The 14,039-nt window shown below is 37.5% G+C and overlaps 1 protein-coding gene and 1 long non-coding RNA gene across 2 annotated transcripts; one reads left to right on the top strand and one right to left on the bottom strand.

Annotated features, from left to right (window-relative positions):
* Positions 1 to 2,413: 2,413 nt before the first annotated feature.
* hhatl (hedgehog acyltransferase like) lies at positions 2,414 to 10,961 on the bottom strand. Its single transcript, XM_004079031.4, has 12 exons — positions 10,766 to 10,961; positions 9,819 to 9,946; positions 8,806 to 8,873; positions 8,594 to 8,707; positions 7,324 to 7,518; positions 6,981 to 7,190; positions 6,686 to 6,857; positions 5,242 to 5,386; positions 5,111 to 5,146; positions 4,829 to 5,030; positions 3,744 to 3,885; positions 2,414 to 3,581 (listed from the first exon to the last, which is right to left on the bottom strand). Exons 2-12 carry the CDS (start codon positions 9,922 to 9,924, stop codon positions 3,439 to 3,441), a joined length of 1,533 nt encoding a protein of 510 aa, XP_004079079.1. The 5' UTR covers positions 9,925 to 9,946; positions 10,766 to 10,961; the 3' UTR covers positions 2,414 to 3,438.
* On the top strand, positions 9,928 to 11,860 carry LOC110016873. Its single transcript, XR_002292180.2, has 2 exons — positions 9,928 to 10,115; positions 10,229 to 11,860. It is a non-coding gene; the product is annotated as an uncharacterized LOC110016873 (long non-coding RNA).
* The last annotated feature ends 2,179 nt before the right edge of the window (positions 11,861 to 14,039 follow it).

Genomic DNA, 14,039 nt, shown 5'->3' with positions numbered 1-14,039 from the left:
GCTTTCAAACAAGTTTCCGTGACATTAATTCAAGACTAAATTCCTAAGGAATAGTAGTAGAATAGTAATGAACAAAAACTAACAATGCTGTACTAAGCAAACACTGACTGGACTTTTTATGAAGTATATCTGTGCTGCACTAAACAAACTAAACCTGGATTTTGCCGTATATGTCTACAACTAATCTACTTATAATGTTTTCTTTTGTTTATGCAAGCTACTGTTGTTTAGTAGTGGCCGGGGTAAAATTGGAAGGGGTTTCTAATGCCTGCCTCCATCAGGACTGGTGAATTGTCCAATGGCTTCACTGTCTAATTGGGAACAGTTCCAGCAAATCCAGAGGCCCTGCTCAGGACAGACCAAGAGGAGAAGATGGAAGAAATTCTCCATAAATAATTGAAGTTCCAAACAATCCACCCAAACATGCCCACACCATCTAATACTACAAAAAAAGAAGAATTCATTTTTACTGTTCTTATTGATTTGACCTTCAACAATATAAAATAATATCAGTGGAGTAATGGAAATTAAATTGCATTTAAACTTAAATTTCGTTAAACACATTACGGGAGTCAAAAAATCAGCCTCCTAGAATCTTAAAACTTAGTTTGAGGATTAAAAATCTGATGTCTGAGAAGGACCTGGAAAACACAAGTTCATCTGTAGTTGTTTTGACTATTGTAACGGTGTTTTTAACTGAACTGCCAAAAAAAAAAAAATCAATTAGGAGACTGCAGCTTATTCATAACTGTGCTGCTCGGGTTCTTTCAAGGACCAAAAAAGTAGACCACATCAGTCCAGTTCTGAGGTCTTTACACAAGCTGCCTGGCTGTCAGAGGATAGACTTAAAACTAAAGTCTTGTTGCTGGTTTATAAAGCTTTGAATATAAAATATAAATCTTTGAATAGCCCCAAAATACACAATTGACCTCCTGAACCAGAACGTACCAGCCAGACCTCTCCGGTCATCTGGATCTTTTAATCAGTTCTCCAGATATGAGAAGTGGGAACAGCTTTTATGCTCCACTAATTTGAACAGACTTCCAAAAAGTCTTAGATCAGCTAGAACAATCATCTTATTTGAAATCCAGATTATAGACTCACTTGTTCGCAGCTGCATTTGATCAGTTTTTATTCAGAAGTTTTCACCTGTACTGTTACTTTAAGCTTATTTTAAAGTCAGTTTTTTTAAACTTCCTTTAAATTTGTATTTTAATGATCACACCTTTAATATTTCTTTTGAATGTTTCTTTTACTTCAAACTGTTCTACACAACTAAACGTGCTCTGTCTTCACATGTCATTTGAACAAGAATTCTCTAAAAAGTCACAAAGATACATCTAGTAAAGTGATTGGCTGCTGAACACAAGTTATACAACACTGACATCTGCTGGTTTCAATGGCCATGCAGAAAACTACATGATTAAACCTTGTGCTATCCTAGGCACTTTACAATTGGGAGTTGGGTCATCTAGACCCCACAAGACAGTACGCTGAACCTTTTTTCTTCAATGATTTGTGATCTTCACTGGTGTCCATGGATTACATGAATCCTCTTCACCTTCATCATGGTAGGGAGAACACGTCAATGTAAGGGTGGGGTCAAAGGGTAGCACAAGGGCTAAGACAGTGAGAAATATCTGCACATAGCAAACTTAATAAGACTGCTCCCATTAGATCATTTCTGCTTTTAATTACAATATTTAAATACTCAAAGAAAAACAGTATTTCTGACTTGTGTATTTGTCAAGTAAAAAAAAACATACCTTATTTCAACAGACATCAGTGTTCATAGCTTCATAAGCAAATATCTTTGCTTGCTGCCCTTACTTGGTACACTGGTGCCCAGTCATGTTGGAAATGGAGGTGGACATCAGTCCCTCGCCATAGTCCACCCGCCACCAAACTTCCAAAATTTGTATATCAAGGTTTGTGTGATTAATTACTCCAAAAAACATGTCCTCGCTGGCCTAAAGTTCAGTAGAAGTAGTTACATCATTGCTGGGATAGGCTCCAGCAGCCCTGTGACTCCGAAAGGGACAAAATAACTTAGAAGATGAATGAATGAATGAAATAACCATACTTAAAAATGTGTTAAAATTGTAATAGTCCAAAAGTTATATAAAATATAACATGTTGGTTATTTTCTCTGTTTTTGACAGTTATGTTAGATGTTTGAACTAAGGAATTCACATTTGTAAGTGTACGCTATCTGTTGTGCCTTTTTCTTCTTATAATTTTTGAGAGAAGAAAATACAGTGTACCAATTGCTTCATTAATTAAGTAAAAAGCTTTCGTGTTGTATTGTTTTGTTTTTGTTATTGGTTTTAATTAAATAAATAAAATTCACATGAATTTAGCTGTTGGGATTTTTTTTTTTACTTTTACAAGAAACCACAAAAGATCACATCAGTGCTTTGCGAGACAAAAAAAAATCTTTATTTCAAGCGAAAGGTCTTAAATTAAAATAACTTTATGGAAAAAATAGAGTAAAACACAATAGAATCTTTATTATGTTGCATGCTACACTAAAGACAATGACTAGCTTTGAACGACAAGCAGGTCAAAGGTGACCCACATTCTCTCCAGGGAGTTTTGCCTTTCTTATCAAAAGACATAGGTTAGTATCCTAGAAATGGCTTCCTATGGAATAAAACAATGACTTTCTGGACAGGGACTCAAGTACACTCGGTTCGTTAACACCTTGACATAACACATACTCAAAGTTAACATACAGTTTTGACACTTGTTGAGCACCTTTTCTTTGGTTTTCTTATTACATTCTGTTTGTTAGCCCTTGTGCTATCCTAGGGACTTTAACATTGGGAGTGGGGTCATCTAAACGCACAAGACAGTGCGCTAAACCTTTTATTTTTTATAATGATTTGTGATCATCACTGGAGTCCATAGATAACGTGAAATCTTTCCACCTTTATCCACCTTTGTCATGGTAGGGAGAACATGTCAATGTTCATCTTGACCAGGATAGCACAAGGGTTAGTTGTTTTCAAGCTTTATATGTCTGTGGATTTGACAATTGTGACAATAAAGGTAAACTAAATACAACAAATGGTTAATTAAAACATGATAAAACTAAATGTGTTGACAATCATTCAAAAGGAAAGTTTTTGTATTTTAGAATAAAGTTTTGCTGGCTTGTAACCAGAGAAAATATACACTTTTTTGTTAAATAGAAATACAAAATGCACTTTTTGTACCACAGGATGTGTTGATTATCAACAGCAAGTGCACTTCGGGATAATTAAAATATCATTTTTCTTCTGGCAGCAAAAGCTAAAATGCCGGTTAAGGAACAGCAGAGATGCTGGCGGGCATCCCATCTGGTTCTATCACTGTTGTCAGAGCCGAGGATGGAATCATACAAGGCCCTGTAACACCGAGAAGCCTGAAAAACTCTTGTTTTCTCTTCCTGCCTGACTATTCTGCCTTCTCCTTGGCACCATCCACGGGCGTCGCAGGCTCTGGTTCCTCTTGCAGGGCTTGCTGCCGCTCTCTCTCCTTCACCAGCTGCACACCACAGTAGGTGACAAACAGCACAGACAGCGTTGACAGCGGAAATCCTGATAGGGACAGAAGACAAAAAAAAAGGGAAAAAGATTTATCAGCAAAGCAAGCGTGACTTCAAATGTTTGTGCTGGGCCAGGATAGCGATAAGCAAAAAGGTACTGTATGTGATCTCTGAAGGGTGGAGAGAATAAAGCAATGTTGGCTTTGCTTTGTACCTTTGAAAATCAGTCTTCTGCCCACAGTTTTAGCAAACTCCAAACTGTTCAGAGACAGAACGTTGTAGAGAACAATGGCCCAGAAGTTGGCGGCATTGAAAACTCCTCTAATCCTGCGAGACATAGCTTCACCCATACTTCCCTGAACACAAAAGACATACATAGGAAAGTTGTTAATTCTGCAGGACTATAAAGGTACGTGTGTTTGTAAAGTGCAATACATAATCCAAATATTGCTAAATGCTTTGTAAAAAAGACAAATTGAAAGCAAAATAACAATTACAGCCAGACACTAGAATCCCACCTAAAAGAGAAATCAAAGGAAAATAAGTAAAACTATAAATGACTTCATACCAAACTAAAAAAGAAGAGTGCATGCAAAGAAAACGCTTACTTGTATCGAATACTGATATAAATAAAGTAGTTTTCAGCCTGGACTTAAATTGTTATTGTCACTTCGATGAAAATCGTGTTTTTAGTGTTTTTAACATGTTTTAGTGGCATTTCTTTCATGGCGGAGAACATATATTAAGAAAATTAAAATTGAAACTGCATTTCTGAGTATTTCTTTATTCACATCATTGTGAAATAGGAGCAATTGAAGGGAAAAAAATGCCACTGGAAAAAGCTTATAGGTGTGATACAGAACCTACAACTGCAGGTCATAAGTTCCCTGATTCATTCCATTTGACGCATCCACTTGCAGACAAATGGATCCACAAAAGTCTTCTTTTTCCTTGTCCAAGCTGGCATCTGGCTCAAAACTGTACGGCTGGATAGCTGTTATGTTGGGGTTGAGTGTAAACAAAGGGATGATGGGAAGTGGGGAAGGCTTACTCTGTGCAGTGCTGAGTCGAATTTTAACTGAACTGATGCCGCTCTGCAGAAATTATATCCTAGAAAACAACTTTTTTTGTTTGCATTATCAAACTTTAAAGATCACTGGGAGTGCTTTTGGAAAACATCAAAAGATGGTTTGCGTGGGACTTTAAAGGCTTGACTTACAGTTTTTGGTAAACATTTTGCAGCAAAGAGGAACATTTTTTAATGTACATTTATAGAGCTGAAGTGTCAGTAAGTCCCACCTCTATCATAGAAAATGGTGGAAGGGAGAAGAATTTGGCCACCCACAGCTCAAAGTTGAGGCCAAAGCAGTTGAAAAACGACCAAATGTACACCAGCTCACATGGCCCCAGCCACAGGGTGGTGACTGCAAAGGTGCAGATTGTTGCGAGAAGTTCTTTGAAGATGTTGTCGTGATCGCATCCGATGTAGTCATAGACGTACCTGGAATATTTCAACATTGATTTACACTAACTGAAAAGAAAAGTCATCCAGTACAGATCAGATTCTCATGGAATACTCACTTGCAGAGCCAGTCGTTGATGCCTCTGTCAAAGTGCCTGCAAAAGACAAATATGAGAATGAGTTGTCTTGATTTTATTTTCAAAAAATGTTCAAGTTTAAGTGAGAAACAAAAACTGCTTTGGAGGCATACGTTTCGGCGAAGACGTAGAGCATGGTGATACATTTGGGAGGCTGAGGGGGGTCCAGGTGGTCTAGAGTGGCCACAGTGTTGATAACGCCAAACATCACAGCTGCTTTCACCCAGTCGTACACCAGGTTGGAATAGGCCAATCCAGCTACAAACCCCAGAAAAAACAATATCACTTTGATTTCTGCTTTCTATTTTTTTTTTACTGAGGACTTAGTTCACCAAACAGATCACCAAGAAGAACGTTAATTTTGCAAATCTAGAAAAAACAACAACTGAAGAGACACTAAAATATTTTAATGTTAACATTCACTTTAGGTGTTTTTGGGAAGACAAAAATGCTAAACTCTTTGCTGTAAACTACTAAAAAACCCACTCCGATCATCTTTTGATCTATTTTTAAAGTGTTTCTTGTAGTCTTTTAATTATGATCATTTCATTTTTAGCCAAATCAAAAAACCTGTGTTGTTTTCTTGGATATAGTTTCTCCAGAGCGGCAGAAGTTAAGTTTTGGGGAGGACTGTTGGTTTCGAGATAACCTCCTCTCCCTGTTGCTGGGAGTTCTCTGTTTACACTCTCCCGCTAGCTTACAGCCCCTCACACCACCAACCTAACATTAGCTGTGTAACAAAAATGGTGAACAATACTGGAGCTATCCAGACGTACAGTTTTGAAGAAGAAGGCAGCTCGAATGAGGAAAATAAAGACGCACACGGATCTATTTGTCTGTATCAGTATAGAGTGGAACAGGGAGCTTGTGGCCAGCCATGCGTATTTCCTACATCACAAATACGTCCTTTTTCAAAAATCATTTTTTGTCTGCTTCTGATTCACAACACATAAAAAAATACTCAGAAAACCAATTTTCATTTTCCTTTTCTTAATTTATCTCCTCTATCATGAGAAAAATGTCACAAGAACATATAAAAAACGGAAAAAAATGGTTTTCATTGGTGTGGGACTTTAACAAATAATAAAATCTGTAAACAGGGTTATTTATTTGTTTTTTTTCAATGTTTTCAATGGTTGTAAGTGTCCAAGATTTGTAAATGAGTTTCCAGAAGCGTTTCATAAATGATTTTAAAACAGTGAATATTTTGACAAATGAGAAAGAAAATCCATGTGAAAATTCAAACAGCAGACTGATAGAATCCAATATATGTATTATTCCATTGGATGTATTTTAAATTGTTTCTCAATCATCCACTAGGAGAAGAATGGTCTTCTCGACAATAACCTATTTAGTTTAGGTTAAAGCCACAATTACAAATAAAACCAAATGTAACTAAATAAAAATGGATTTCAATAAATTAGTCTAACAATGTGGTTACACAAATGCCAAACAATTAGCAAAAATAAATAATTCTCTTTAAAAATTCTATTTGTAAACAATACTGGATTATTCATCAAAACAAACAAGTATTACTGTTAGTTCGAGGCCACTTACCCAGACACCAGTCAGACAGCTTGGTGACCAGCTTCATGTCACTGGGAATCGTCAGGATGTAGAGATAGTGGAAGAAGACATCCACCACCAGTATGACCCCCAGGTGTAGCAAAGCCTTGGTGGTGATGTTCCACATCTCCCTCTCCTTACGAGTAAGCTGAGTGTTGTTTGCCTGTGCAAAGTCATCAATCAGTACTTCAAACTTCTGATGTCCCATTTAACATAGTTTGGTTCACGAACAGTTTTCCAAAACGTACAGAGAAGTTGTCCTCGGGGGTAAGTATCGAAACCTCACCTGGACATGGTAGCGGTCAAAAGTCATGATTGGACCAAAAAAGAAGAATGGGAGGTAGAAGTTGTACTTTAGCAGATCACAGAATGTGTAGTTGCCATCCTTCTTCTCACAGTTCTCTAAAGCAAAGCTCATACAGCGCATGATGCTGAAGCCACAGCCTCCATAAAACAGGACATCTTGCAGATCAAAAGAGCCAGTCACCAACGCCTCCTGCAAGAGTCAGAGTCACATCAGTATCTGTCTTCACCACTCCACCATAGTGAATTTGGAACGGAAATTGTACACACAGTCATCAGCACCCACAATTCATTGCAAATGAGCCAACAGCGTTTGTGAAATTCACCTGCCAGCTGTTATATGGCTCCAGCTTAATGGAGGCCAGTGTGCTCAAGCCTGCAGCGAAGCACATCCATTTCTTCTTGACCAGAGCAACACTGTAGAGTATAATGCAGTGAGACAGAACCAGAGCCATGAAGGTCCAGCCCATTGTGACCAGGACCGCCAAGCCGCCGTACATGCCAAAGATCAGGGATCTGTGCTGTGGGTAAAATGGAGCCAGTATTAATGACTGAGCGTCACACAGATCGCTGCAACAAGTCGGAATTCAGTGACACAAATGCAGAAATACAGAGAACCAAACTAATGACATCTCTAAAAAACAGACAGTTAGATAAAACTTTTGAAAATTCAATAAACCCAAGAATATTTAGAGAATTATTTATTGGTATGTTACAATTGCTTGAGCAAATCGTCCTCATAAACAACAAAAAAGCGTCAATGTTACATCCACACCTTTGTATGTAAAGTGTCATGCTCCTGCAGCCCTTCAGAAATTTGATCCTGTCTTCATAGAACTGACGATTTAAGATATGGCACCTTGTAAGAGCACATAGCATTTGGAGAAGAAGCTCATAAGGAATGTGTCAAAACACTCGCTAGAACAAGCTACTCGGTAATATTTGGGTAAGAAGGGGGTAGAAGATGAAGTGTGATCTGTTCAAGCAACAGTTAAGGCCATTCTTGTCAGCTTTGCATGTGTTATCACATAATCCATTTAACGTGCCAATGGTTTGGTTGGAGGAAGACCTTTTTGTATTTAAAGACTGACTCAATTGTTTTTAACGTGTTTTTGAGGCATTTTTCTCATGAGGGAGGACATATATGAAAAAAATTAAGATTAAAACTATTTCTGAGTATTTCAATATTCAAATTGTTGTGAATTCGGACCAGAATCTCCAATATTTCTAGCCATTTTTCTTGCACCACTAAGGTTAAATTGGGGCTGTAAGCTAGCGAGTGTATACAAAGGGATGATGGGAAATGAGGAAAGACTCACACTGCGCCAACAGTCACAACTCAAAGGCAAATTTTTGATGAAGCACTGGACCTCTGCAGAAGATATGCCATGTTTTTTTTAAAATGGGAAAATCATAGTCATATTTAAAAGACCACTGGGAATGCTTTTACAATAGATCAAATGATTGGAGTGGGACTTTTCACAATTTATGACAACATGATGTGTGACTAAGAGAACTAATAAGATAAAGTCTTATTAAAAATAATGTGTGTTTTTATTCATTTTAATCACATATCCCTATAAAACCCATGCGCACCTTTGGAGCGATGATTGTAAAGATCTTGGCAAAGATCACATGACCAACGAGAGCAAAGAGGATGTGATTCCGGAACGTGGAGAACCACATCATCCACTCGAAATCCGCTGCATCCTGCAGGGGATGAAGATGCATTAGTGAAAACTGACCCCAGAAATTTACGAGTCACAGGTTTGACAGCAAAATCATGGAGCCCAGCTTGAAGGACTTACCATTTTCCTTCCAAAGTAATGCCATCCTGGTTTCACACTTTCTTTGAAGGTCTTTTTGTTCACATTTTCTAAAAATGAAATAAATAAAAATAATAATAATAATTAAAACACAAAAGGAATAAATCTGTACAGAAGGAAGGACATTTAAATAATGATTTGAATCTTCTTTGTATGAAATAAAATCCGAGTTTCTGTGAGTATTTTTAAAGTCCAGGCTTTACTTAATCACTTTATTATAATAAACAATAATTTCCCTCATGACTTTAAAAGTTTCTCTCTGATAAGCCAGAGCACTTTTATATCAAAAAACAATAAACTGATCATAAAGCTGATTTAAAATTTCAAAAAAAAGATAAGATAACCACAAATCAAAGTCAGAACAGCAGAGATGATGAGGCACTACTCCCACTTGATGTAAAAGCCTGAGTCTTCCCTCACTTCTGTTCAAAGTATTTAGTGTTCTTGTAGGATCAGACCAGGAGACAGGTCCATTTAGGCAGAAAAGTTAAAAACATGGACTTCAAAGCTGAACTCAGTGCATCTAGTCTGTCGTATTGTGAAAGACAGTAGCAGCCACCAGATTACACTCAGTCTGTTCACATCAGCGCTGCTTAAGGATTTAATTATCTGTAAAGGAGAAAACACTGTCTTTCTGTTGTCTTTTCTTTTAAATGTGTCAATCAGAAAATAATGAAAAATGAAGTGGATCATCTCTAAATTGTCTTAACTTTCATAAGGACAGGCAGGAAATCCCAGCGGGGAAAGTGACCTCTTTTTAATCCAAAGGCTGAGCTATGTTCCACATATTTTTTCATTTCCACAAACGCTGCAACATTGTAAACATTTGTAAATATTCTGAACTAAAAGTGTTTTTTTCCCCACATAAATGCAATGTTTAATGTTTTTAAATTATTGTGGGCCATTTACGTCACCCAAAAAAAGGTATTTTTTGAAATGTTCGAAAGATTCATAGACGTTTGGTGATTATTTGACATCTTCGGTTGGGCCCTCACCACTTGAGGCTTCAGATATCCAACTGCCAGCCCATATCAGTGCCACCCCAAGCACAGCGGAGTAGAGAAAGAGCTCATATCTGGGGAGAGCAGCCTTGATCCCCATGGTGAATCTGGAAGCTGGAACACTAACAGGTTGAACAAAAGTTAGTATAGCAGAATCTGACCTTAAGAAAACTTTGTGGGCGTGAATATAAAGGCACAGATTCAGGTTACAGAGGAAAGTGAACTCATAAAAAGGGTACAGTTTGACTGTCTTTTCTCAGAAACTGCCATGTGATCTGAACAATGTGTCTGGTAAGTCAGCGGAGCCATTTATATCACTCCTTAAAAAAAAGTAATGTTTGCATTTTTACAAACAGCCTCGCTGAAAAACGTTTAATATTAATTTCTGTGCTTTTACTATTCAGTGAGAATCAATGGTTTTGTCTTGTGGATGGCGTTTTCCAGGAAGACTTTAGAGTGGACAGACCCTGGACTTAAATGGGACTGCAGAGCTCTGGCACCTCGGAATCAGCACTGTCAGCTGCGCAACTCTACCCCTCCTTCCTATTATAGCTCTCGCAGTTGGTCTGCTCTGCAGCAGGGCAGCTGCAATGTGATCTGTGCCGCGCCGGGGACTCACTTCACGGAATAATTAGCCCTCGCTGAAATGACCAAGAATGGTGCAGTGAAGCAGGAGGAAAAAGGCGCAGGCTGGGTCGGCGTTTGCGACAATTAAAGTGTGTGTCAAATCCATTCAGAGCGCTGAGCTGCGGTCCAAGGAGTTGGACTAACTGTCCAGCATGCTAAGAAGTAAACATGGCAGTTTACTTTTTCTTTTTGGTGTTGGGAGATCCAGCAAAGTGTCCCGCATACAAATTCAGGTTTTCCTACACTCTGAGAGAGAAAACACCTTTTTGCATTTCTTTTGATAGAAAACGATGATGTGTTTTTCTCCTACTAACCTTGTTGGAGCAGCAAATAAAAAGGAAAAGAAGTCCAGAGAGTGGCAGCCACAGCAAGGAGACTAATCCATCCGTCCTGTGCGGCTTTGCGGCTGCCGCTGCGATCAGTCAGCCTCAGCCAGCCGAGATGTTGCGGACACAACGTAAGGAAGAGGAGGAAGAGGAGGAGGAGGAGGATATATTTATCCTTCACTGAAGGATTGCGGTGTGAGGTGCTCCACGCAGAGTCCATCATTTCTAATTGGAGAGAAAGTGCAATTCAGAACAGTAGCAAAATACTACCGGTAATCTGTTGTAGACTAAGAAAATCGGACACATGTTTGGAACATTTAAGGGTCCTAGAATTTATAGAGTATCAATGGGCAGGAATTCAGATGATATTCAATAATTTTGGTTGCGTTTTAATGTATTTGTTCATAATGCATTTCTTCCTGTATTAAATACTTGTCATTAATTGTGTTAACTAGAATTGGATGGAAAATATGTAAACAAATGTGACCTGTTTAGGTGTAATTTAGTTTTTTGTAAATAAATTACCGGTAACTAGTTTTTTTGTTTACATTAACTTTTTGATGTGTTTTTTTCCAACTCTTTTAAAAATTGTAGTACAGGCTTAAGCTCAGGAAATAGTTTTTTAAAATGAGTTTTTTTTTTAAATAGGTATTGAACAGCTGTGTCAACTTGGGCACATTAAAACCTTACAACGTTACGTTGAAATCAAACTAAAAAAAGGTACAAATACAGCTTTTTAAATGATACATAACTTTGGATCATAATAAACAAAATTAATAGAAAGTCTGTCGATGTAACAGTTTATATTTCTGATCCCCTGCGTAAGAACAGGTGATCTCATCACTGACTGAACAGCAAATTCACCTGTAAAGAGGAAAATCAGACAGAAAATCTAACTTTGCCGAGCTGAAGGCTGCTGTTATAGAAACCTTGAGCTTCCATTAACATCCACTGTCAGTTGTCTGACTATAATACATCAAGTTTGAAATTGATCTTTAAATGTTTTTCTGATTTTAAGAGGTAGTGGATTAGGGGTTTTCATTTGCTGAAATTTGTCATTAAATTGAAAAATTTCCCAAAAAATATGAGTCTGGGAGTCATTTTTCCATATCTTTTACTCTTTTCAGCTAAAAAACTTTTAGAAACCAACTTATACATGATTATCTTATTTATTGAGACCCACCTCTATAATGTTTTGCTAATTTTACTTATTTTTAGTGTCATGTGCTATTACCTTGAATCATGTCGTTCTTGGATTAATAAAACAAACAAGTCTATAATTACAGCCCACATTCTGCTAATTTATTCAGGTTTAGCAATATTTGCCAACTGTACTATAGTGTATGAAACGGTATAGGAATAAGGATTTTGTTATCTTTCTACTCCTTTTTATGCATGTTCGTAGTTGTAAAGCTATTTTATGAAGAGTTCTGGTGTGTGATATTATGTTATTGATCTGTCATAGTGTTTCCATAATAATGTTCTAGAAATTCACTTAATGCATTATTATTATTTAAGGTATTTAATCAAAGCAGCAAACACACTTGTCTTAGAACGTTTGACCCTTACATTAATTTTTCTTACATGAACACCATCTAAAAATTGTTGTAATTGCTGTTACCTAAACTTTTGTGGCTCCAGGGCTCACACTACATACAAAAGAAACAACCCAACGGCATTACCCAAAGCACAACGACTTTAACAGAAAGAGTATGAGGGTTTTTACAGCTGAGGAACATGTCACTTCTGACTCGAGTGACTCGGAGGTGATCACTATCAGTGGAGTTACAGCAAAGTCAAATGGATCGAACACATTACCAAGTGTAATGGACAGAGACACATTCTTTCTAATTTAGTTTCTGTACATTACCACAGTGACTTTTGAATAAAACAACTCAGATGCCATTGAAGTGCAGACTTTCAGCTTTTATTCCATGGGTTGAACAAAAAGATTGCATAAAAATGTGAACAACTAAAGCATTTTTTAAACACAATCATTGCATTTCATGGGCTTGTAAGTAATTGGACAAATTAAATAACTGAAAATAAAAGGGTCATTACTAATATTTGGTTGAAAACCCTTTGTTGGCAATGACAGCCTGAAGTCCTGAACTCATGGACATCCCCAGATGCTGGGTTTTCTCCTTCTGAATGCTCTGCCATATGAGGTTCCATTTGTGCCAAAAATATGAAAATATGTTTTTGCGTCCACTGTCTATGTTTTGGGTCCATTGTCTATATCTACTGAACGTGTTCATTGAACATTGGTTCATGTCTATGTACTACAAAGCAATATCTTCTCGGTGCCCATGCTTCTTTGATTATGACTTTGTATTTGCTTTGTGATATATATGCTTGCTTTATGCTTAAAACTTTGCATTTGTCTTTATTATTGTCGTTTCCCCATGTCGTCTCATTATTAAGGCGTCAGAAAAGTCCTTAGCAACGGTTGCTAGTGTCTTTGCTAAGTCGTTTCCCCGTGTCGTCAGGAAAATCCTTAGCAACCGTTGCTAGTGTCGTTAGCTACATCATTTACCCATGTCGTGTCGTTAGATCTTGTTATATTTCAAATTTTGCCAAAGTTGTCAGAAAGGTCCTTTGTACGGCCGGTACAAAGGACAGTTGATTTTGCCACTCCTAATGCTGTAGCAATTTCTCGCATGTTTTTTTCTGTTCTCTCAGCTTAATGATGGCTCATTTCACCTGAATGGAGAGCTCCTTTGACCGCATGTTGTCTGTTCACAGCAAAATCTTCAAAATGCAAGCACGAGTCTCCTAATCAACTCCAGGCCTTTTATCTGCTTCACTCATAATGACATGACAAGGGAATAGCCCACACCTGCCCATGCAATAGCATGGAAGTCAATTGTCCAATTACTTACGAGCCCATAAAATGAAGAGATTGTTTTTAAAAAATGCGTTAGTTTTTCACATTTTTATGCAATCTTTTTGTTCAACCCATGGAATAAAAGCTGAAAGTCTGCACTTCAATGGCATCTGAGTTGTTTTATTTAAAATTCACTGTGGTAATGTACAGAAACTAAATTAGAAAACATATTTGTCTTCTGTGTTCGCTGAGCATGTCTACCGTAAATTATGATATAAACACGCATGTAAAATGTTAGTGGCGGCAGCGCATCTCTCGCTGGGTAAATTTATATCTTTAGATAAACGTACATTTGAAAGAAATTACGTTATCTAGTAAGAAAACACCATTTAGTAAAAATATCACGTAACTCTCAGGAGCGGCGAATAGTTTGAA

The sequence above is a fragment of the Oryzias latipes genome, chromosome 17 (assembly GCF_002234675.1).
Source record: "Oryzias latipes chromosome 17, ASM223467v1".
NCBI classification, from domain to species: Eukaryota; Metazoa; Chordata; class Actinopteri; order Beloniformes; family Adrianichthyidae; genus Oryzias; species Oryzias latipes.
This window is presented reverse-complemented; position numbering and strand designations above follow the sequence as displayed.

Coding starts and splice junctions, on each gene's coding strand:
- hhatl (XM_004079031.4), bottom strand. CDS start 9,924: ATGGGGATCAAGGCTGCTCTCCCCAGATATGAGCTCTTTCTCTACTCC. Junction 8,708..8,805: donor ATTACTTTGGAAGGAAAATG/GTAAGTCCTTCA, acceptor CATCCCCTGCAG/GATGCAGCGGATTTCGAGTG. Junction 7,191..7,323: donor AGCCATATAACAGCTGGCAG/GTGAATTTCACA, acceptor TGACTCTTGCAG/GAGGCGTTGGTGACTGGCTC.